Source organism: Bos javanicus, chromosome 3, assembly GCF_032452875.1.
Source record: "Bos javanicus breed banteng chromosome 3, ARS-OSU_banteng_1.0, whole genome shotgun sequence".
In the NCBI taxonomy this organism is placed as follows: domain Eukaryota; kingdom Metazoa; phylum Chordata; class Mammalia; order Artiodactyla; family Bovidae; genus Bos; species Bos javanicus.
In genome coordinates, this window is record NC_083870.1 from 82,157,901 (window position 1) to 82,182,471 (window position 24,571).

The 24,571-nt window shown below is 42.3% G+C and overlaps 1 protein-coding gene across 2 annotated transcripts in view; it reads right to left on the reverse strand.

Moving 5' to 3' along the window:
* Positions 1-24,571, reverse strand: part of PGM1 (phosphoglucomutase 1) — a 67,577-nt gene that overhangs the window by 34,967 nt on the left and 8,039 nt on the right. The window contains exon 1 of one of the 2 annotated variants that reach the window (XM_061411727.1): positions 3,222-4,000. The exons of the other annotated variant lie outside the window; for it this stretch is intronic. Within the exon in view, the coding sequence (XP_061267711.1) occupies positions 3,222-3,521 (300 nt within the window). The 5' untranslated portion in view covers positions 3,522-4,000. Of the gene's footprint in view, positions 1-3,221; positions 4,001-24,571 lie in introns of those variants that run through there. 2 annotated transcript variants of the gene reach the window in all.

The following is a 24,571-nucleotide window of genomic DNA, read 5'->3' on the forward strand; positions in this document are numbered from 1 at the left end:
TGCACGTCTAGGTATAGACACAAAAAGAAAGCAATGACTCAAACAGGTATTTGCACACCCATGTTCACAGCAGCATTATTCACAATAACCAGAAGTGGAAACAACCCAAACGTCCATTGAAAGATGAATGGATAAACAAAACGTGGTATATACATACAATGGAATATTATTTGGCCTTTAAAAGGAAGGAAAATCTGATACATGTCACAACATGGGTGAACCTCGAGAACATTACACTAAGTAAAATAAGCCAGACAGAAAAGGACAAGTATTGGATGGTTCCATTTATATGAAGGACACAGAAGAGGCAAATTCATAGAAAGAAGAACCAAAGTTGGCAGGGGATGGGGGGAAGAAGAGAATGGAAACTAACTGTTTAGTGGGTACAGAGTTTTAGATGAGATGATGAGAAGGTTCTGGAAACAGTGGTGATGGTTGCAGAACATTATGAATGTAATGAATACCACTGAACTGCATACTTAAAAATGGTTAAAACAGCAAATTTTGTGTTAGATATACTTTACAACGAGGTTCCCAGGTGACTCAGTGGTAAAGAATCGGCTTGCAATGCAAGAGACCCGGATTCAATCCCTAGGTAGGGAAGATCCCCTGGAGGAGGAACTGGCAACCTCCTCCAGTATGCTTGCCTGGGAAATCCCATGGCCAGAGGAGCTGGGCAGGCTACAGTCTATGGGGTCACAAAGAGTTGGATATGACTGAGTGACTAACACACAAATGCACTTTAACACAAAAAAGGGGAAAAAAAAAAAACCTTCCCTGGGTCCCAAATGTCTACCAACGTAGAGACACCCCCTCAGCCCTCAGCCCTGCACCGAGAGTCCTTCACCAAAAAGCGTTTCCTGCCCTTACTCTTGGCCACCGCTCCCTTCTGTGTAACCCAAGTCCTGCTGCTAAACCGGATACCTCCTTCTCCCTCAACATTTTATAGTTAACCACGACAGGGAGCAAACATTAAAATATTCCTTTCAGTTGAAACTAGGGCTTGGTGTTTGCTTATGTTTCCCCAAAACACAAAACAAACAAACAAACAAAAGGTTCCATTTTCTTTGCTCTGCCAGTCATACATACAGGTTCTATTCTCATTTCTAAAATTATCTCAAGGATAAATCTCTGGGGACTGAATAAGACACCAGTACCATAAATGAGACCCTACCAATGTTTTATTTTGTACATTAAAATCGCCTGTAACTGCAGACAGCTCTGTGCAAATAAAAGGAAAGGCAAAGTGTATTCTACTATCCATAAACGTACCAGATAAAAGCGTACTAAAGGGAAGAAATGAAATTATTTCCATGTAGCTCACCAGGCTGAAAAGCTCTCTTAGAATTGGCTCATGGGTATAGTGGGTATTGACAAAACTGAGGAAAGAACCCTGACTTCTATTAATACCAAAATCTGTGGCAATAAATTATCTTTCCTTTAGATTGCCTCCCTAAATTCTGCCCACAATCAAAGGGATGTTAAAATAGAACTTCGGGTATGTTAGAAAAAGAAATCAAACTAAATAGGATTTGATAGGTTTCATCAGATGAAAGTGCTTTATCGGTCCACTAAGCGTTTTACGTAATTCAGCTGCGTAGCACAAGTGCTTCAAATGCAACACTATTTTTAATAAGGAATGTCCTTGAAAAGACTTGAAAATATTGCTTGGGCTGCCACAGCTCTAACAAATAGGCAGTTACCATATTTAGTCAATTATTAGCACTTAAATGCATTATTTAGCAAACCTTCAGATCGTAAATCTGAGAAAGTCTGCAGGGTCTGCCTGAATTACACATTCCTACCACCCCTTCCACATCCTTCTGCTTTGCACAAAAATGAAATGAAGCCAAATATATCACAGCAAAGGGGACAGTGTACCAGATTCACTCAACAATCTAGATATATGCAGAGAAATAATGTTTCATTCGTTCTCTCCCAAAAGATTAAAAGCATCTCAATACCATTGCCTTTGCAGCTCTCCTCAAAGATGAAATTTACAGCATGTCACACTTTATCTTAAAAATGTGTATGCATCATAATTTCATATTTGAGTGCTTTATCAGCAAATTTTATATGAGAAGCATTCAGATTCTGAAACTGAGTACAAAGGGAATCTCACATTAACAACAATAGGATGTAGAAACTCTTCTAAATAGAATTTGGTAACTAACATATGCTTTTTTTTTTAATTTGACTTTTGCAATCACACTTGCTTAGTGTATTGTTAAAATACACTGAAAATAAATGCTTAACGCACTTGGTTATAATGTTAAATTTTATGTTCTCAGAATCACTTCCAGAAAGGAAATAAAACAAAGTTTTAAAATTTATAAGTACTGAAGGACTATGTGCTCCAAATTATTGCTAAGTGTAATCCAAAACACTAAAAATGTAGTTTTGGTCCCACGGAGGAATTTGCAGAGCAAAAACAGCAATGTTCTGATGCCTGCCTTCTTGTAAATCAGTGAGACTGTGCAAATTGTTAGATTATCAATATCAATGCTTCCTGGTACAAGATTCCTTCCGATTTGGTTAATTCAGCCAACACAGTTTTTCACAATGCAGAGCTTTAGCAGAGCCTCCTTATATTATAGGCTCACAGAAGTTATTATCTCTACCCTGCTGCACAAATTCACCACACACAGGACTTCTTTGTATCCAAGGTCATTATAAGTGGGTTCCCCTCTAACAGGTCCTCTTGGAAGGCTCACACCTAACATTTTCCAGTTCTCTCCCAGCATTTCTGCACGACTACCAGGATCCACAAATAACAGCGTGCCCTGGCTTTTGTTTTCCTGTTTGACAAGTGACTGAACTTCAACAAGGAAGCCATTGAAAGAAAACAAAATCTCCCTCTCTCCGTGGCTCCTAAGAGCCTCCTACGCAGGACAGAGTGCCCCTCAAAACTGGTTAGAATGTAGATAAGACAGCTTAAGGCTGGGGTGAGCTTTAAATGTCTAAAAGCAACAGGTACATTTTCAAGCAACAGGCACAGAGCATAAGAAACTGAGTTTACATCTCCAAATCCCAATGCGACAAGTGTAATTTCGGGGGTAATATCACAATATACAATCTCTGAAGTCACAATCAAACTTAATCGGATGTTAGTAGCATTGAGGTGTATACAACATACAAATCTTTGTACTTGGGTATATTTTTGCAGAATTAAGAGGTTATATGGAGAGCCAGAAACATAGCAATACTTATCGTATACCAACCCCATTGGCAGCTGCCATCTGCACTATTGTCTCTATTGCCGATTTATTAAAATACCGCCCATCTCCACCAACCACCAGTGAGGCTCCCTGGCGGTCTTTTAGGTCTATGGAAAAGAATATACTCTGGATGAAATTCTCCAGATAGCATGGTTTTTCCTCGAAATAGTAGGTTTTCTTCCGTAATCCACTAGTTCCTGGTTTCTGGTCATAGTAGGGAGCCGTAGTAAAAGTCAACAGAGGGAGAGGACCTTCTTCCATTTTTCTGTATTTCCCAGAAATCCATTCATCAAAATCACTCATCTTTCATTTCCACCACTTGGCTCAGCGAGGGTGTCCAGAAAGCAGTCAAGGGTCCCCAAAATAGTCTGTCCAACCTGAAGCTGCTACAGTGTCACCCGAGTAACTAAAACAGATCTTGCCTGGATGATCCCTCTCAATGAAGAAGCGGGGTTAATTCCTGTTGTCGTCGCCCTATGTGAAAAAGTGAATGACCAAACACCCACCCACACCCACACTCAAAGCAGATCTTCAGTGTTGTTTTGATGAGGACATTCTGCCCACAACCTCGCCAAATACCCTTCAATTATTTTTGCCTCATTCCCCTGTTAGGGTGGAGATAGGTCCAGAGGGTGCTGCGTGCAGCAGACTTCAGTTACAAACACCAGGTGGCTTCCAGACTCCCCTCCCAGAGCCAGGCAAAGGCGGAGCAAGTGCAGTCCTGAGGAGCAGGTTCATGAACAAGACGCCCTGGTGTGGCTCCCGCTGCCACTGACACCCTTAAACCAGAGCCTCGCTGGCAGTCATCTCTGATAAGGCCATCTGCAGCTAAAGTTGTTTCATGCCATCTCGCAAATTAAAGGTCAGTCTTAAAATGGAAATGACGGATCTCAGTTACCTCTGGTTTCCTTTCATCACCATCATTTTGATACTCAAATATCTGATACTCAAGTGATTTTTTTTTTTTACTTCCCACATACAATCCCAGTTAGAAGGGAGAAAAGGCATCAAACAGAACAGATTTATTCACTGGCCACCAAAGATTTAACTAAATAGTATTCAATTCGAGAAGAATAGAGACTCACAGACATGCCCTGAATGATCAACAACTGGTCATTTCTGTGAATTTATAGAAAAGTAGGGATGAACAGGGCTTCCCTGGTGGCTCACATGGTAAGGAATCCACCTGCAATGTGGGAGACCTGGGTTCGATCCCTGGGTTGCGGAGATCCCCTGGAGGAGGGCACGGCAACCCACTCCAGTATTCTTGCCTGGAGAATCCCATGGACAGAGGAGCCTAGCAGGCCATGGGGTCACAAAGAGTTGGACAGGACTGAGCAACTGAACAACACATTGTCAAGGTTTTGGTGAACATGTTAAGGAGACTTGGAAAGTAAATCGAGACTAGTTATGCCACATGTCTGGGGAGTTTGATGTGCGCATAAAAGTCAGGTTTTCAAGGGAAAAGTAGTAATCCCTCAAAAAACAAAAATCTGGGTATTTTCCTACTAACTTGTCCAGCCAGGTCCAAAAGCAGACAGGCCCTGGGAGCAGCAGACAGCCTTCTGTGAGGCAAGAATGTCTCTTTGTTCCAGGTGCTGTTCACACAGGACCAAGAACTAATAGGCCATGAGCAGAAAGCACCCCACTACCAAGGGAGCCTGGTCTCCTTCATATGGCAAATGGAGCTGGCCCATCTGCAAGCAGGACCTCAAGACATAACATTAACACAATTCACAAGACACATCTATTAAGCTGAAAACCAGTCAGTCAAAAGACAATTATATTCCATAGCTTATTTTTGCCCCTTTATTGCATTTTTAAAATTAAAACTCTTGTGAAGTAAGCTTGCTTTAGTAGCCTACACACCCAGTGTTTTTCAACTTACTACAAATGCACTTTGTAAATTCACATTTTTTCAGTTTGGTGGCCAGTTTTCTCTTGTTTTTGATAGGTTCACAAATTACACCAGTATATATGTCTTGACATATTTAATAATAGAGCCATATTTCTGAAATAACAACTCAACAGTTTTTTCGTTGAGAATAACAGAGCAATCAACCAAGTAATTGGTAGTTTCCTTAACGAGGTCTTGAAACCCCAGCGAAGATTCAGGAACGCTTGGTTGTAAGGGGCTCCAACATCCCCACTAAAGCTTCTCTGCTCACACATTCCAGCATGTTCTCTGCTGGTGGGTGACCACTCTCTCTAAAAGCTCTTTCTGAATCCAGAGCTAGGGAGAGTACTGTTCTCTTAGGGGCTTTTCCCATACATTTACTTATTTTATTTACAGTTTATGGTCAGTGCAAATAAATTCCATAAAACGAGAAATCATAAAGACTCAAGGCACGATTATGAAAATTCAAAATAGATGTTCAACACACACACCAAAAAAACCCCACAAGCATCAAAGTGAGTTTATTTGTAGCATAAGATCTGACAGGTGTTATTTCAAAGCATGGCAATGCTTGTTTTGTTTTTTTGAAGACAGTGACCAATCAGATACTAGAACACCTCAGCTTATCGGTGTGTTTTTGTACCAACCAAAATTTGTTTCTAAAAATATTGCTTCACATCGAAACAGATGTAAAAGCTGTACTTCTCCAGAAATAAGCCTATTCTTAGGCCTTTTGCAGGTTTATCACCACCTAAAAACTGACTGATACAGAAAGTATTCCAGATGTAACTCCTCTGACTCTAAAATAGTTTAAAAGAATCACTGCAAACTTCATAATGCTGCTGCTCTTCCAGCCCTATCTCTCCAAACAGCTGATATGCCACTTCAGGGTTCATTATTTGATGGTCTCTCACTTTGAAGCCTTTTAAATATTCCTCTCCAGCAGAGCATCTTCATATTTAAAACATTATTTAACACTAATGGAAATAGACCATAGCGTTTGAGCATTGAGAAGTCCTACGTATGAAACCTGGGGAATCGGGTCACTAGGTGAACCCAGACCCCCTCTAGGATGGAATGTCCTTATGGACACATACACTTTTCTTTACTTCACTGCATGTGAGCCAGCTTCACAGTGAGGCATGGACTGGAAAGACTCTCATCTCTCATGGCTCCTGCACGTGCCAATGAATACCCAGCAATTCAAGTGCACATCAAGCCTAAGGCTCCAAAGGAGAGAGTTTGGTACCTCAAAGCAAAGAGCAATGTTTTACCAACTACATGTGCTGGCATGGTGTTTGTCAGCATGCAAAACTAAACCAAAAAGATATAATACTTGCCCTAAAAAAGCTTCTATTCTAAAAATGGGCCTGCGTCATAATTTTATGGACACTATAGAACTCAACCCCATATAAAAATATTACCAGAAGCAGCAATGTTAGATGGACTGTGAAGTGTGGTAAAAAAGGAGAAGCATTAAAAACATTAAGCTTCTGAAGACGCTCAGACTAAGTGGGACAGCTATTAAGAAACTCATTTGTTTGAGCTCTCCAGCAAAGGTTGAACTTCATCTTCAGAAACGTTACTGTCGAGCATAGCGAACCCAATTTGGCCTAATGAATTCGCCTGCCTCGCCAGTACTCCTTCACAATGACACAAATTACATTTAAACCATATGGGGGATTTAAGGATTATTCCCTTCAGACAAGAAACTTTCATATTGGTCTTGGGTCCAATCAATTTCACAATGGCAGAGTTATGAACCCCTTCGCTCCCAGCCTCGCAAAGACTCCAGTTTCCACTCTGATCAGCAGTGATGCCTTCCTAGTAGAAGACAGCAGAAACAGAAGACTTGCCAATACTTTATTCATTCTATCTTTCTTTTTTTCCACCGACAAATGTTTACTGGATCGCTAACTGCCATGTCCCAGGGCTCATGGGAGAGTGGGACCCAAGGCCTGAAACGATTCACCTCTTCACATCAAGAATTATTCTTTAGTAAATGCCACAGGAATGGGCACATTATTTAGAACTGGTAACCTGTCTTTCAGCAGAAGCACTAGAAAGTAAGCTACTAACCCGGTTGAAAGCAGCAGGGATCATCAGACCCCCGCCCCCAGGCCAAAACCCTATGCTTGTGATGCTGCAGGTGCCTGCCCGAGTGTTGGGGTCAATTATCCTCCAATTAAAGAAATACATATTGGTTTCGAAAATGTATGAGAGGTACAATCTTGAGCAATTCTCTTAACTGACCCAAGTCTGTAAGCTAGGGGTCACAATGAAGGTTGTTCTGAGCACTGAATTGGACAACCTGTACGAAAACACTTATGATCTGTGATTCCAGTGACAGGAATCACCAGCTGGGAAAAGTCACTCATTTCTCCAACCAACAGTAAGTAAGCTTGCACTGAATGCCTGCCACAGAGGAGACACTGCAGGATAATGCAAAGACCACAGGTTCAGGAGCCAGACACAACCAGGGCTCAAATCTTGGACTCTAAACAGACTTGTGGACACAGTAGGGGAGGGACAGGGCAGCACTGAAACACATACATTACCATATGTAAAACAGCCATCCAGTGGGAATTTGCTGCCTGACACAAGGAGCTCAAACCCAGTGCTCTGTGACAATCTAGAGGGGTGGGATGGACTGGGAGGTTGGAGGGAGGTTTAAGAGGGAGGGGACATACGTATACCTATGGCTGGTTCATGTTGATGTGGAGCAGAAATCAACACAACATTGTAAAGCAATTATCCTTCATTAAAAAAAATATATATATATATTGGTTTCTAAAATACATGAGAGGTACAATCTTGAGCAATTCACTTAACTGACCTGAATCTGTAAGCTAGGGATCACAATGAAGGTTGTTCTCAGTACTGAATCGGGCAACATGTATGAAAACACTTATGACCTGTGTCTGGCATCCAGTAGATTATCAGTAAATGTTAGCCCCTCACCCTTCCATCCTCAATGCCCTGAGGATGAAAATAGGATGATGATAACCTGCCTCACAACAACTGTCTATGTCCCAGAGGTGCCTGGATGGGACTGTGGCTCTCAAGAGGCTGCAGTGATGGGGTGAGGCTGGAGAAGTAGCTAAGACAAGGTTACACAGTCTCATGAACCACAGTGAGGTTTATTTTGTAGGCACCGGAAGCTATGGATATTTTTAAGCAGAAGGAATACAAACTGCTTTTTTTTTTTCAAAGTTGACTGGCTGCCAGTAGTGTATCAAATAGCTTGGAGAAGGAGAGACTGGAAAAAGATTAACCAAGGCTTGCAAAAAGGATTCCCCCTGCAGCTGAGGTGGATCTGAGGATCCTGGTCTCTGTGACCCCATCCAGAGCTGCTCCTCTTGCATAAGACTTCTTTAACTCTGAGTCCTTGGCCAGTTTGGGCTCTGTAGGTTACTCTCCTCCAACATGAAGACACTACCCAATCAACCTCTTTTTCCTCTGACCCCTTCTGCTCACTCTCTTCTCTAAGAACTGTCCCTGACCCCACCCCACAACGGTGGACTCCTAGGGCCATGTTTCTACTGTGGGACTCAGGCCATGATCATCAAGGGCAGACAACTGACCAAAGCTGGATCACTCATATTTTCTCCTCTAGGAATATAGAATTAGGACTCAAAAGTGTACCAGTCAGATTTAGTTAGTCTTTGAACTGGGAAGACAGATAAACTCAGAAGCTGTGGGGCAGGGACCTTATGTCATGAGAATATCTATAGAACTGTAACCAGCAGACACGAGAATACATGGGAACATGAGAGAGCTATTATGCAGATCCGTCTCTGGATCACTCGGGCACATCTAAGAGCTGGGGATCTGATACACAGAATTGGAAAAGAATTCAGAGTAGTTTCAGGCAGAATATCAGTTAGATGGATCTTCTCAAGAGAGTAAGGACTGCAGACTCATGAGACATGAGAACTGGGGAAAGGTCTGTGAACACAAGCCACTTGAGACCCCGCTGTTGGCATGAGTTCTGGACTGGGCCGGTTCCACTGTTGGATTTCCAGTCAATGTCACCCCCAATTCCAGTGGAAGTGTGTGTTAGTCACTCAGTCGTGTCTGACTGTTTGCGACTCCATGGACTATATCCCGCCAGGCTCCTCTGTCCTTCAGGCAAGAATACTAGAGTGAGTAGCCATTTCCTTCTCCAAGGGATCTTCCTGACCCAGGGATCGAACCCAGGTCTTTTGCATGGCAGGCAGATTCTTTACCATCTGAACCACCAGGGAAGGCCAATTGCTTGGAATAAGAGAATGGTTTTTGAATTGGGCACTTTTTAACTTAAAAAGATTTAGAATTAAGTATTGATGTGAAGCAAACTCATAGTAGAAAGATAATCAAATAAACCAAACATAGTACTACTGTTTTGTAGTAAGTCTTGGAGAAAATCTATATTTTAAGTACGTTAAGAGAATCTGGGATATTAGTTTACCTAACAGGTCAGCCCTGTGATACCAATTTACAATGTATAGTTGAGTAACTTATTTTGGCTTAGGATTTTAAGATAATTTTATAAAAGTTATAAACATTACTGGAAGAGTCAAGGAAACTTTGAATATACCATACTTTTATATTTAAATCATCAGATGCAGACAGCTAACTGCAGTGTTTCAAGGAATGGACTTTAGGGCTAGATCGATGGAGCTGGAACCCAGTTCTGCCAGTCACTAGCTGTGTGACCTCAGACAGGTTACTTAACCTCTTTGGGCTTCCACTGCCCCCATCTGAAAAACTGAGGAGAAAAACAGTCCCCCCCCCCCCGCCCCCGCGTGTTGTCACAGTCACCATTGAATGAAGTAATATACAGAAAATTCTAAAACCAGTGCTGGTGTAGGGCACCCTGCACAGGTATCTGCTATTATCATTATTAGATTACATGAGAACAATGGGAATATTTCCACACTTTTGCTTGTTAGACAAAGGCTTCAAAAAGTAAACAAACATTTGATTTCTAAACTTGTAATATTCATAGGAGTTTGAGTAAATGAATTTATAACTAAGATCTCAATCACACACATACAGACACAGATGCTCACAAATCCCAATTTACACTGATGATTGAGTCAGCAGAGAGAGAGGAAAATGAAGCAAACTGCTAAGATAAACAGGAGAGTCCAAGGCTAACTGCCCGGGCTCCTCCTGCTTCAGATTCTTTTAAGGCGCATGTGCCCACCCTGCCCCTGGCTTTCAGGAGACCCTCTGGCCTTAAGATACAGTCCTCTTAGAGGCTCCCTCTAGCAGACTGGGTTTCTATTACTTGCCACACCTATAGCTCCTCACTGTGTTGAATGGGGCTCTGCAAAGCATGGCTCTACTCGCCAGGTATGAGGCAGGCTCCACCTGCTGTCCCATCCTGCAAGAAGGGGGGAAAAAAGACTGCCTTCACAGTCTGAGATTCTCAGCCAATCAAAAGGAGCTCTTAAGCAAAGTACTTAACCTGTCAGTGCCCACATTTTCTCATCTTTGAAGTGGGGATTGAACATCACACCTCCTTAGACTTAACTGTGGTGATCATTTGACAACACTGCAATATTGAATCATTAGATTGTACACCTGAAACTAATACAATGTTATATGTCACTTACTCCTCAGTTATTCTTCAAAAATGCATCTTTTAAAGAGAGTTTTAAAAAAGCAAAGAAACAGTACCTACTGCACAGGTGTGTTGTATAAAGATACGATGAGTTAACAAATGAAAAAAGCTTAGCACTGGCTGGTTCTAGTGCCCTGTGAACCCTACATTAGAGTTAGCTTTTATGACTGCCTTCAGTCAATTTGAAAATATACAGCTGCATTTAATACCTATCTATAAGTATATCTGTTTTAATAGAGTTAGGAAATGTCTTTTAAAGAAAAGGAGAAACTACATTAAGCTCTACAGGTACAGTGCCAGAAGAATTATGAGGACCAGATGGTCTGCTTAGAGCTGTACAGAATCTCAGGTTCAAAAAATACTCCTGGGCTTCCTTGGTGGCTCAGTGGTAAAGAATCTGCCTGCCAAAGTGAGAGACATGAGTTTGATCCTTGATCCGGGAAGATCCCACATGCCTGGGAACAACTAAGCCCGTGCACCACAACTATCGAGGCTGTGCTCTAGAGCCTGAGAGCCCCAACTACTGAAGCCCGAGTGTACTAAAGCCCGGGCTCCAGAACAAGAGAAGCCCCCGCAATGAGAAGCCCGCACTGCAACTAGAGGGAAGCCCCTTGCTTGCCGTAACTAGAGAAAAGCCCATGTGCACTAACAAAGATCTAGTGCAGCCGAAAATAAAACTATCTTTTAAAAACCACCATTCTGAAGCACATTTTGATGTTAAAAACAAACAGAACTGCTGCCTAGAAGTGTGAACATCCTTTAGCATCCGTCAGTCTGCTGTCCCCCTGCTGACCCACCCGTGTCCAACGGTTACTATGTAAACTGACTTTCTCCAGTGATATCGTCAGGCACCGTGGACCACCAGAAGATGACAGATTCAAGTTGTTGAACTTCTGGTCTAAACGGAGAGATAAATAGGTTAACAAGTCATTTCAAAAAGAAGTAAACTCTGAGAGTTTGTAAGTGTGCTCTGAGTGCTCAGAGGAAAGAGAAAATTTTTAGAAGGTGTTTTCCACTCCACAAGTGCCATTCTTAATTTGCGTGGTTAAACCTAAAATCAATCTCCCCACCATGAAGATGCTCAAGGTTTAGGAATTAACTTTCATACAAAAAGTACGCGTCAAGAGGACTCCTGTCTAATAAGAAATCACCAATATTTAATCATTCTGACCTAAAAAAAAACAATGTATATAGTTCATATAAAATTTTTATATGTATTTTTATCTTATTTCCTTTTGGAGCATCCTCAATTTTTTTTTTTTCATTTACTATTCCTGAAGAATATTCACTTGGAGCTAATAGAATATTTTCCCATGTTCTGTCTAATTACCAGGAATTATGTATCAAAATCCTTTGGTAAAAAGTGTGTGTTAGTCGCTCAGTCGTGTCCCAACTCTTTGTGACCCCATGGACTGTAGCCCACCAGATTTCTCTGTCCATGGAATTTTCCAGGCAAGAATACTGGAGTGGATTGCCATTCCCTTCTCCAAAGGAACTTCTCAACCCAGGGATCAAACTCTGGTCTCCTGCATCGCAGGCAGATTCTTTACCGTTTGGGCTAATATCGCCTTGTCTAGGTGACCACAGTATGGCACCCAGCACTCTTAGACACACTCCCACAGCCTGCTTCCTCATGGGCAGTCCTGGTATGACCTAGGAATGTGTTTACACGGCTCTGAAAGTGCAGGGAGATACAGTGCCCTCACTCTGAAAGTTAGGTCATCTGGGCACACCTGGAGGTCTCACGTCTTAGAAGCTATACAGTTCCTGATAGATACAGGCCTGAAAACACACTCTCTGTTGATGCCTATGCTTCCTTGAAAGAACATAGCTTTCCCAGCATTCTGTGTGCTAAGAGTCACACACTGCTTGAAAACGCTTGCTTGGAAGTCATTTTTCAGTAGCAATTTCATCTGACGGTGTGACCGTAGGGAAGGCCCCCAATCTCACAGGGAAAGGCAAACCAACATCCAAACGTCTCTTCCATCACATTTTCTCTGTAGTGGAGATCCAGAGAGCCTAGGTCTGTCTGGAAAATTCTTGGATACTGCGGGGACACACCCTGAGTGTGAACCTGGACACCAGACCTTGGTGGCAAAATTCGCATTTTATTCTCAGTTGGCCCTACAAAGGTGTGGCCCAACAACTGCTTGAAAATTCAGCCAATTGCTGTTTTCTTACTGTGACAACAATAGCTTTGGTCCACCCATTGGGATTTCTGAACCAAGCGGGCGGCTCGCGACTCCTAGCCACAGGACTATTTCCAGTGGAATGTCACCTCGACTAGGTAACCACAGTACGGCACTCACCACTCTTAGTAAAAAGAGGGCTAGCTAAAGAATGGCTTTATTTTCAAATCATTTATGGTTGTATGTTTCCCTCTTGTGGTAGAAAATGGAAACACAAGCAACTCTCCTGTATCCCTTGGAGTTTTGTGGTAGTCAGTGATTGACCCTCTATCAAATAGTAAAAATGTGGTGGATTTATTGAGTTTTAAGAAGAACAGAGGAAAAGTGATGTTATGTTTTCTATCTCATTACTAAGCATGTTTCCAATTACATGGCTTAGCCAAACAAGGATGTGCAGCTGTAAAGAAACGGAAAGAAAGGAAGGACATCTTTTTCTATGGGATCTTTTTGAGCCGAAATGTCTGTAAAATGGGGATAGAAAAATTTCCTTTAAAGGTTCTGACATCAATGAAGAAAGGCATGTAAAGTCCTTATCACCATGCCTGGCTATAGACTAGCCATTCAGTAACTGTTACACAAACAACCAAAACAGAGATATTGGCAAAGACTTATTCCATCTTTCTAACACATGCCTTGATCTCTAGAGCAGAAGGCCCAGGCAGGAGTGGATCAATGCTACGGGTCAGTCAAAGTAGACACCTACAATAGGGAAGGAAAAGGTAAAGGAAGGGGTCAGACAGTCTTGGGTCTGAATCCTGCCTTTGCCAGCTTCTGGCTGTGTATGGCCTTTCTGGTTTCAGTTTTCTTATTTGTAAAACAGGGACAATGACACTGCTTTAAAGGCTGTGTCCAGTAGGAGATCATTGCAATAGGTCTTGATGTGCTGGGCAGTATCCCAAGAGCTTTACAAGCATTAACTCAATCTTCACAACAACCCTACAAGATCAATACCATTATTCTCAGCCCCTACCTTAGGATACAGAGGTTATGTCATCCGCCCAAGGTCAGGTAGCTGGGAAAGTGTGGAGACAGGTTTTGAACACAGGCAATCTGGCCCCAAAGCCTACACTCCTACTATAACAGGCGGCAATGTGAATGGCAAGTACTCAACAAGAAACAGCTTTTAAAACAGCGATCTAAAGAAATGTGATCATTTTTTCTACTCTACATCATTTATGGGAATTCCTGGGATGAACAGCAGCTCAAGTGAGCAGAGGTAGGACTCTCACCGGGCCTTAAGATTTAAGTGAGAACAAGGCTTCAGGAAAATCAAATGTTATACCACAACACAAAAGATTTGGGAATAGAGTTCTAGATAACTCTATTAAAATGAATTTCCTTGAAGAATTCAGCACAGTGAAATCTGGGTTTGAATCCCTACTCCTGATAATTTGTAGTATCTTAGTGATCTTGAACAAATCAGTGATCCTCTATTTCTTCATCTGTGAAACAGAGATCTAAATACCAACTTCTTAAGAGTTGATAAGATTAAAGAAGATCATATAAAGGGCTTATCATAGGACTACATGCAGGTTCTCATGCAAGTAACATGCAAATAACAACCCTGTGATACAGATATCTTCATCATCCCCATTTTACAGATGAGGAATCTGAGGCTTAGAGAATAAACGATATGCTCAGAGTCTCACAACTAATATATTGGAAGGCAGGCTTTCGTGCCAGTTTTAATGCCAAAGCTCATGAATAGGCTGTATGGCTCCTCTGGATAATCAAGTGCATCTTAACTTGGAGAAAATTAAGAGGAAATAGATTCCAGGTGACTCTCAAATCGATATTGTCCAAGTGGAAAGTATGAGTTTTGGTGCCTGTACAACCCACTGCACTTGGACTTGTCAGCCTCCAGAACTGTGAGAGAGTAAGTTTCTGTCGTTCTAAGCCACTCACTTTATGGTGCTGTGTGTTGTTACAGCAGCCCCAGGAAACTAATACAATAAATGGTTAAAAAGAGAGAGAGAAAAAAAGCCCAACTCCAGAGACAGCTGATTCCTTCGCAGCTGGGTGGCTGGTGTGAGACAGAGACCCTTAGGTGGACCCCCCACACACACACCTCTTTCCTTTGCCCCAGAGTATTGGTTCTTATCACTAAATAACATGGTGCATATACAAACAAGCGTCCTTCCTTGCTCAGTGACGAGGAGAAAGACAGAACTTGTTCCTATGTAACCTCAGTGCCTGAAATGAAGCATGGTGGATAGTTAACAAATGTCTGAGTGGATAAGTTGTCAGTAGTGAGAGGTAAAGGACCTCAGTGAATAGGGTCCCTGATGAACAAAGATGAGTTTTTCCAGGCAGTAGCCAAGTAAGCAGTCCTCACGCTGAGACCAACTTCAACTGTAAAATTCTTCCCACCATCATAGAGGACTTTCCAAAGTACAACAGAGAACCTCTGCCTGAGACCTGACATTTCAGGTAGTTTCTATAGCACACAGACTTGTGCAGTAACAAAAAGGAACAGAATTAGAAGTAGCAATAGTGAAGGAGGTAGAGCTGGTTAATCTGCGTGGTTAAGGCGAAAAGCTTGTGCTGCTTCCTAGAGAAGCATTGGGTAACTGCCGGTAGAGACAGGTTTTCAAGGTGCTCATTCCAGAAGGTGAACTTCAGTGTGGGGTAGAAAAGTGATGAGAAGAAGTTACAGTGACAGATACTAAAGTAACAAGACAAAAAAAAGATCACAGACGACCCCAGCCCCTTCGCTGAGATCTAGGGGAAACAGTACAGCTGCGCTGTACCTCTCTCCCATCACAGTCAACAAAAGAGTTCAAAATGCAGTACTTGGATGCAACCTCAAAAACGATACAATGACCTCTGTCCATTTCCAAGGCAAACCATTCAATATCACAGTAATCCAAGTCCATGCCCTGACCAGTAATGCTGAAGAAATTGAAGTTGAACAGTTCTATTAAGACCTACAAGATCTTCTAGAACTAACATCCAAAAAAGAAATCCTCTTCATTATAAAGGACTGAAATGCAAAAGTAGGAAGTCAAGAGCTACCTGGAGTAATAGGCAAACTTGACCTTGGAGTATAAAACGAAGCAGGTCAAAGGCTAACAACTTTTGCCAATAGAATGCACTGGTTATAGCAAACACCCTCTTCCAACAACACAAGAGAAGACTCTATACATGGACATCACCACATGGTCAATTTGGAAATCAGATTGATTATATTTTTTGCAGCCAAAGATGGAGAAGCTCTACACAGTCAGCAAAAACAAGACTGGGAGCCAACTGTGGCTCAGATCATGAACTCATTACTGCCAAATTCAGACTTAAATTGAAGAAAGTAGGGAAAACCACAAGACCATTTAGGTATGACATAAATCTAATCCCTTACAATTATACAGTGGAAGTGACAAATAGATTCAAGGGATTAGATCTGATAGGGTGCCTGAAGAACTATGGACGGAGGTTTGTGACATTGTACAGGAGGAAGTGATCAAGATCATCCCCAAGAAAAAGAAATTCAAAAACGCAAAATGGTTGTCTAACGAGGCCTTACAAATAGCTGAGAAAAGAAGAGATGCTAAAGGCAAAGGATGGCTAACAAACACATGAAAAGATGCTCAACATCACTCATTATCAGAGAAATGCAAATCAAAACCACTATGAGGTACCATTTCACAACAGTCAGAATGGCTGTAATCCAAAAGTCTACAAGCAATAAATGCTGGAGAGGGTGTGGAGAAAAGGGAACTCTCTTACACTGTTGGTGGGAATGCAAACTAGTACAGCCACTATGGAGAACACTGTGAAGATTCCTTAAAAAACTGGAAACAGAACTGCCTTATGATCCAACAATCCCACTACTGGGCATACACACTGAGGAAACCAGAAGGGAAAGAGACACGTGTACCCCAATGTTCATCGCAGCACTGTTTATAATAGCCAGGACATGGAAGCAACCTAGATGCCCATCAGCAGATGAATGGATAAGAAAGCTGTGGTACATATACACAATGGAGTATTACTCAGCCACTAAAAAGAATACATTTGAATCAGTTCTAATGAGATGGATGAAACTGGAGCCTATTATTCAGAGTGAAGTAAGCCAGAAAGAAAAACACCAATACAGTATACTAACGCATATATATGGAATTTAGAAAGATGGAAACAATAACCCTGTGTACGAGACAGCAAAAGAGACACCGATGTATAGATCAGTCTTATGGACTCTGTGGGGCGGGTGGGGGGAGATTTGGGAGAATAGCATTGAAACATGTATAATATCATGTATGAAACGAGTCGCCAGTCCAGGTTCGATGCACGATACTGGATGCTTGGGGCTGGTGCACTGGGACGACCCAGAGGGAAGGTAGGGGAGAGAGGAGGGAGGAGGGTTCAGGATGGGGAACGCGGGTATACCTGTGGTGGATTCATTTCGATATTTGGCAAAACTAATACAATATTGTAAAGTTTAAAAATAAAATAAAATTAAAAAAAAATAAAATAAAAACAACAAAAAAAAATAAAGGCAAAGGAGAAAAGGAAAGCTATACCCATTTGAATGCAGAGTTACAAAGAATAGCAAGGAGAGATAAGAAAGCCTTCCTCAGTGATCAGTGCAAAGAAATAGAGGAAAACAATAGAATGGGAAAGACTAGAGATCTCTTCCAGAAAATCAGAGATACCAAAGGAACATTTCATGCAAAGATGGGCTCAATAAAGAACAGAAATGGTATGGACCTAACAGAAGCAGAAGATATTAAGAAGAGGTGGCAAGAATATACAGAAGAACTATACAAAAAAGATCTTCATGACCCAGATAACCACGATGGTGTGATCACTCACCTAGAGCCAGACATCTTGGAATGCGAAGTCAAGTGGGCCTTAGGAAGCCTCACTATGAACAAAGCTAGCGGAGGTGATAGAATTCCAGTTGAGCTATTTCAAATCCTAAAAGATGATGCTGTGAAAGTGCTACACTCAATATGCCAACAAATGTGGAAAACTCAGCAGTGGCCATAGGACTGGAAAAGATCAGTTTTCATTCCAATCCCAAAGAAAGGCAATGCCAAAAAATGCTCAAACTACCACACAACTGCACTCATCTCACATGCTAGCAAAGTAATGCTCAAAATTCTCCAAGCCAAGGCTTCAGGAGTACATGAACCGTGAATTTCCAGACGTTCAAGCTGGATTTAGAAAAGGCAGAGGAACTAGAGATCAAATTGTCAACATCTGCTGGATCACTGAAAAGCAAGAGAGTTCCAAAAAAACATCTACTTCTGCTTTATTGACTATGCCAAAGCCTTTGACTGTGTGGATCACAACAAACTGGAAAATTCTTCAAGAGATGGAAATACCAGACCACCTGACCTGCCTCCTGAGAAATCCGTATGCAGGTCAAGAAGCAACAGTTAGAACAGGACATGGAACAACAGACTGGCTCCAAATTGGGAAAGGAGTACGTCAAGGCTGTATATTGTCACCCTGCTTATTTAATGTATATGCAGAGTACATTATGAGAAACACTGGGCTGGAGGAAGCACAAGCTGGAATCAAGATTGCCAGGAGAAATATCAATAACCTCAGATATGCAGATGACACCACCCTTATGGCAGAAAGTGAAGAAAAATTAAAGAGCCTCTTGATGAAAGTGAAAGAGGAGAGCGAAAAAAAGTTGGCTTAAAACTCAATATTCAGAAAACAAAGATCATGGCATCTGGTCCCATCACTTCGTGGCAAATGGATGGGAAAACAATGAAAACAGTGAGAGACTTTTATGTGGGTGGGGAGGGGGGCCTCCAAAATCACTGCAGATGGTGACTGCAGCCAAGAAATTAAAAGACACTTGCTCCTTGGAAGAAAAGATATGACTAACCTAGACAACATATTAAAAAGCAGAGACATTACTTTGCCGACAAAGGTCCATCTAGTCAAAGCTATGGTTTTTCCAGTAGTCGTGTATGGATTTGAGAGTTGGACTATAAAGAAAACTGAGTGCAGAAGAATTGATGCTTTTGAACTGTGGTATTGGAGAAGACTCTTGAGAGTCCCTTGGATTGCAAGGAGATCCAACCAGTCAATCCTAAAGGAAATCAGTTCTGAATATTCATTGGAAAGACTGATGCTGAAGCTGAAACTCCAATACTTTGACCATCTGATGCAAAGAAACGACTCATTGGAAAAGATCCTGATGCTGGGAAACACTGAAGGCAGGAGGAGAAGGGGACGATAGAGGATGAGATGGTTAGATAGCATCACCGATGTGATGGATATGAGTTTGAGTAGGCTCTGGGAGTTTGTGTTGGACAGGGAAGCCTGGCATGCTGCAGTCCATGGGGTCAGAAAGAGTCGGACACGACTTAGTGACCAAACTGAGGAGAAACAGTACAGCTGCAGTGTATGTCTCTTTCTCTCTCTCTTTGTTAAATAAACGTGTGATCTAGCTTAGTGAACTGTGCGTCATTCATTCTACAATATGGATTCAGATCAACCAACCCAAGTTTTAAAACTTGCCCTGATGAAAACATCAGGTCATATACAGATGGTTACATGCCATATAATCTGCTGGTTAAAGCCAGACAGGCTTAGCAAACTGATAGAGCCTTCATGTGTTACTGGACAAATACTCTAGCCCCCTTATGAATAGCTTTCTACATTTGTTGACTTATGTCTCTAAGATTCTTGATTCCCACTGGGATCATAAGATAATTCTCAGACTGTTTCAGGCTGGCCTGTGTGTAACAGAAAGCCTTGACGTTAAGGACCTATGTGGTGATAACTCATCTCAGGTTGCCCTGCCATTCTTCTCCCTCTCTGCTATGGAGTTCTATTTAACGTTGAAGCCTGTGGGCTTGCTTTCCACAATGGCCTCCTTGTTTTGCCACTGCCTCTACATGGAATGTCTCCACTTTTTCCAGGCTTCCTTTTCATCATTCTTCAGGACTTGGCTCAGACACATCTCCCCTGGAAGCTTCTGACTGCCTCTCCAATGCCCCTCTCCCTGGACTCCCAGTGACAATCTACGGAGGCACTGCCACGCTGTCTTGTGATGCCCACTGTATGACAAGCTCCACAGGGAGCTGGAGACCACTTATACATTTGTGTGCCCCAAATGCACAGTCCAGTACTGAGCAACAAGAAAATGCTCTGCACATATTGGCACGTAAAATCACCCCTCAAATGTTGTTCAGGAGAAGTTGCTGGAGCAAGCAGACCCAACCAACTTATACTAGAACCACTCCTAAAACCCTAATGAGTAGACCTGGTGTGCAAATACCAAACACTGTGATTAGTACTGAGCCATTTGGGGACAGTTTTGCTGATTTGGGGGCTTGGTGCTGTATTCTTTTGAGATAACTTATGATCAGGCTGATCATATATTTCAGAAACCTGAAATTATGTCAAGCAGGTCCCCCACCCTACCCCAGGACCTGTGCATGAAACACTCTCTCTGTAAGAAAGACATTTCTGTTCTGAAATTTATAGGCTAATAGGTGTGGAGCATCTTGATAGGTTACTGGCCAACTGGAAGAAAAGAGAAACTGAGAAGGTGGGAGCTGCCTGGGGGACTATAAGCAAAGTAAAGTTGAAAGTGTCTGTATTTCTCATCAAAATCCCTACTACCCAGGGTAGCAACCTGCTCATCATGACTATATGTGAAGCGCTGTGCAAGGTAACTTCCTACACATTACCTTCTTATTTTCTAAAGACATATTATTTTAATTTTACTAATGAGTAAAGAAAAAAAAAGAGTTCAGACAGTTTGCTCAAGATTAAACAGGTAATAAACAGCATATCTAGGAATCAAACTCATATCTGTCTGACATCAAAAGTTACACTGAAAAAAAAAAGTTATACTGAAACAAAATTCTAACGTAAAAGGGGTAATATGGATATACCAGTAAGATCCTCGGAGAGGGCAGTGGCAGCCCACTCCAGTGCTCTTGCCTGGAGAACCCCATGGATGGAGGAGCCTGGTAGGCTGCAGTCCAAGGGGTTGCTAAGAGTCGGACACGACTGAGCGACTTCACTTTCACTTTTCACTTTCATGCATTGGAGAAGGAAATGGCAACCCACTCCAGTGTTCTTGCCTGGAGAATCCCAGGGACGGGGGAGCCTGGTGGGCTGCCGTCTATGGGGTCACACAGAGTCAGACACAACTGACGTGACTTAGCAGTAGCAGCATTAAGATCCTCAAAATGGCATGACATATTTATTTACTTTTTGGTTATTCTTTAGCACATCTGAGTTTTGGACTTTGAAAGATGATAGATAAAATTGGATGTTGAGATTTGTTTTGGCAGGAAGCTTAAGCCAAAAGTCACCATGATTGAGCTCCCTGAGTCAGACAGGCTGAAAGGTGGGATAGGGAGGAAGAAGGGAGGAAGGTTTGGGAGGGAGGGGACATGGGTGTACCTATGGCTGATTCCTGTTGATGTATGACAGAAAACCACAAAATTCTGTAAAGCAATTATCCTTCAATTAAAAAAATATATATATATATTTTAAAAGGGTTAAAAAAAAGTCACCTTGGTGTGACTCTCCTAAAGCAACAGTGAAACTCTCATTTGAGTTGCACTTTCAGTTCAGTTCAGTTCAGTTCAGTCGCTCAGTCGTGTCTGACTCTTTGCAACCCCATGAATCGCAGCACGCCAGGCCTCCCTGTCCATCACCAACTCCCGGAGTTCACTCAGACTCATGTCCACTGAGTCAGTGATGCCATCCAGCCATCTCATCCTCTGTCGTCCCCTTCTCCTTCTGCCCCCAATCCCTCCCAGCATCAGTCTTTTCCAATGAGTCAACTCTTCGCATGAGGTAGCCAAAGTATTGGAGTTTCAGCTTTAGCATCAGTCCTTCCAATGAACACCCAGGACTGATCTCCTTTAGAATGGACTGGTTGGACCTCCTTGCAGTCCAAGGGATTCTCAAGAGTCTTCTCCAACACCACAGTTCAAAAGCATCAATTCTTCAGCACTCAGCTTTCTTCATAGTCCAACTCTCACATCCATACATGACCACTGGAAAAACCATAGCCTTGACTAAATGGACCTTTGTTGGCAAAGTAATGTCTCTGCTTTTGAATATGCTATCTAGGTTGGTCATAACTTTCCTTCCAAGGAGTCTTTTAATTTCATGGCTGCAATCACCATCTGCAGTGATATTGGAGCCCCCCAAAAATAAAGTCTGACACTGTTTCCACTGTTTCCCCATCTATTTCCCGTGAAGTGATGCACTTTACAGTTCCCCAAAATTTGGTATGCTCATTATTTTAACTAATTATCATAAAACTCCCCAACAGAGCAGATACTAGAATTGATTCCATTTTACAAGTGCAAAAACTGAGCTTTAGTTAAGCAGAATACATGATGAAAAATATGAAAGTGTTAATCATTCAGTCGTGTCCAACTCTTTGCAATCCCATGGACTGCTAGCCTCCTCTGTCCATGGAATTCTCCAGGCAGGAATACTGGAGTGAGTAGTGATTCTCTTCTCCAGGGGATCCTCCGACCCAGGGATCAAAACCCTGTCTCCTGCACTGCAGGCATATTCTTTACCATCTGAGCCACCAGGGAAGCCCAGAATACATGATATTGTACAATAAATTGTGCAACTGAGATCTGAATCAAAATCTTCCATTCCAACCCATCACTGTGAACTAAAGTTATTTGGTAAGGAGCCACCAAATGGCCTGTCTTCCATTTGACATTGTCAGGAGTCTACAGAAGCACTGTGGATAATGGAGCTCTGGAATCTTCTTGTCTGGAATCTTGTCGGTCATGACAGCATTGGTATTAGGTATCAGGTATATACATTTTAAACCAGTGATTGTACCCTGCCTCCATCCTCACTTTACTTTCAGCTAAGTTCTCCCTGATTCCTCTTTATCATCTGTACTTGCTCAGAAATTACCTTGCCTGGGAAGAGAAGACATCCTCGGTCTTCCCTTCCCCTTCGAGGTGGGGTTGAGTGGCTCTGTGTTCCTTTGATTCCCTGAACTTCTCCCTTGGAGATTCAGTGAGAGTGTAACCCTGCCAACACCTTGATTTCAGACTCGTGGTCTCCAGAACGTGAGAAAATACATTTCTGTAGTTTCAAGCCACCCAGTTTGGAGTCATCTGTCACAGCAGCAACAGGAAGCTAATATACTAGTATTCGGACCCTATTTTTATAACTGCTTATAAATTCTCCTCTACTGGCATGAATCCTGAGAACAAAGACTTTGTCTTATTCATTTTTGTACCTACAACCATCTCACACTGCCTGGCACATAAACAGTGCTCCGCAATGCTTACTGAATGAGGTAAGTGGTCTAGGAGGTTCACAGCAGTGCCAGCATACATCTCTTGCAGCTTCTGGTCTACAGCATGACATTGGCATGGGTCAGCTAACCATCCCTCAGATCCATCCTGAGATACCCATCTTCCAGTACCCACTGCTAGCTCACGGCTCCAATGAGGTGAAGGCCTCAGATAAATGGGCTTGTGACTGACATAGCAACTGTGAACCTCTGCCTCACAGATCAAATTCAAGGGATAATGTATGGACAGAGATGGAATGGGAGGTGCTGGCAGGCACAGAAGACCATCCCCTCTGCCCTCCCCTGGCTTCAGAGTTTGGAATAACCATAAACATTATTAGAATCATTAGAATCTTTTGTTTGCTGCTGCTGCTAAGTCACTTCAGTCGTGTCCAACTCTGTGCGACCCCGGAGACAGCAGCCCACCAGGCTGCCCCGTCCCTGGGATTCTCCAGGCAAGAACACTGGAGTGGGTTGCCATTTCCTTCTCCAATGCATGAAAGTGAAAAGTGAAAGTGAAGTCCTAAATGCTTATGTCAGGCACTATGATAAATACCCCCCCAATTTTACTTCATCTCCTTATATGGATTTTTTTTTCCTTTCTATGTGTCTTTTTTTTTTTTTTTAATTTTTAAACTTTACATAATTGTATTAGTTTTGCCAAATATCAAAATGAATCCATCACAGGTATACATGTGCTCCCCATCCTGAACCCTCCTCCCTCCTCCCTCCCCATACCATCCCTCTGGGTCGTCCCAGTGCACTAGCCCCAAGCATCCAGTATCGTGCATTGAACCTGGACTGGCAAAGGCAGGCATCATTTACTCTCGTCATTACTTACAGGGTGACTGGCTATGCTGAACTGTGTGATGAGAGTATTTCTCATGGATTTGACCTCAGAGGGCTTGGCATCAACAGCATGGCCCAACACACAGAGGCAGCTGGCTTCTGTGACAGGAGCCAACCTTATTCCTGATTCCCTCTGAGCTTTCTACATTTATTTCCCTTTTGCTTCATTTTTAAGTGGATTTCATTTTGCTCCACAAAATGTATTTTCCAAAGTCCTCATGGAAGCAGTGTAACATAATAGTTTTATTACTAAAGCAAAAGGTCCTTCCCCATCCCCACCCACTTACGGCATCCCAGCTCCATTTTCTGGCCTCCTTGCAATCCTGGGATGATCTCTCGGAGCTGAGGTGGGTATAGGCTAAACATCTAGGTTTTTGTTTCTTGTGGCTTTGAGCTGATAGGATTCCTTTCCAGGCTCAGGGTCATTTTGTCTACTTGGGTTTTCACAAACCTTCCTACTGTGCACAATTTCTAAATGCACTGAAACATATTGAGATGTTTATCGGGATGGAAGAGAACTGAATTCCCAGGCCTCTGCGGTAA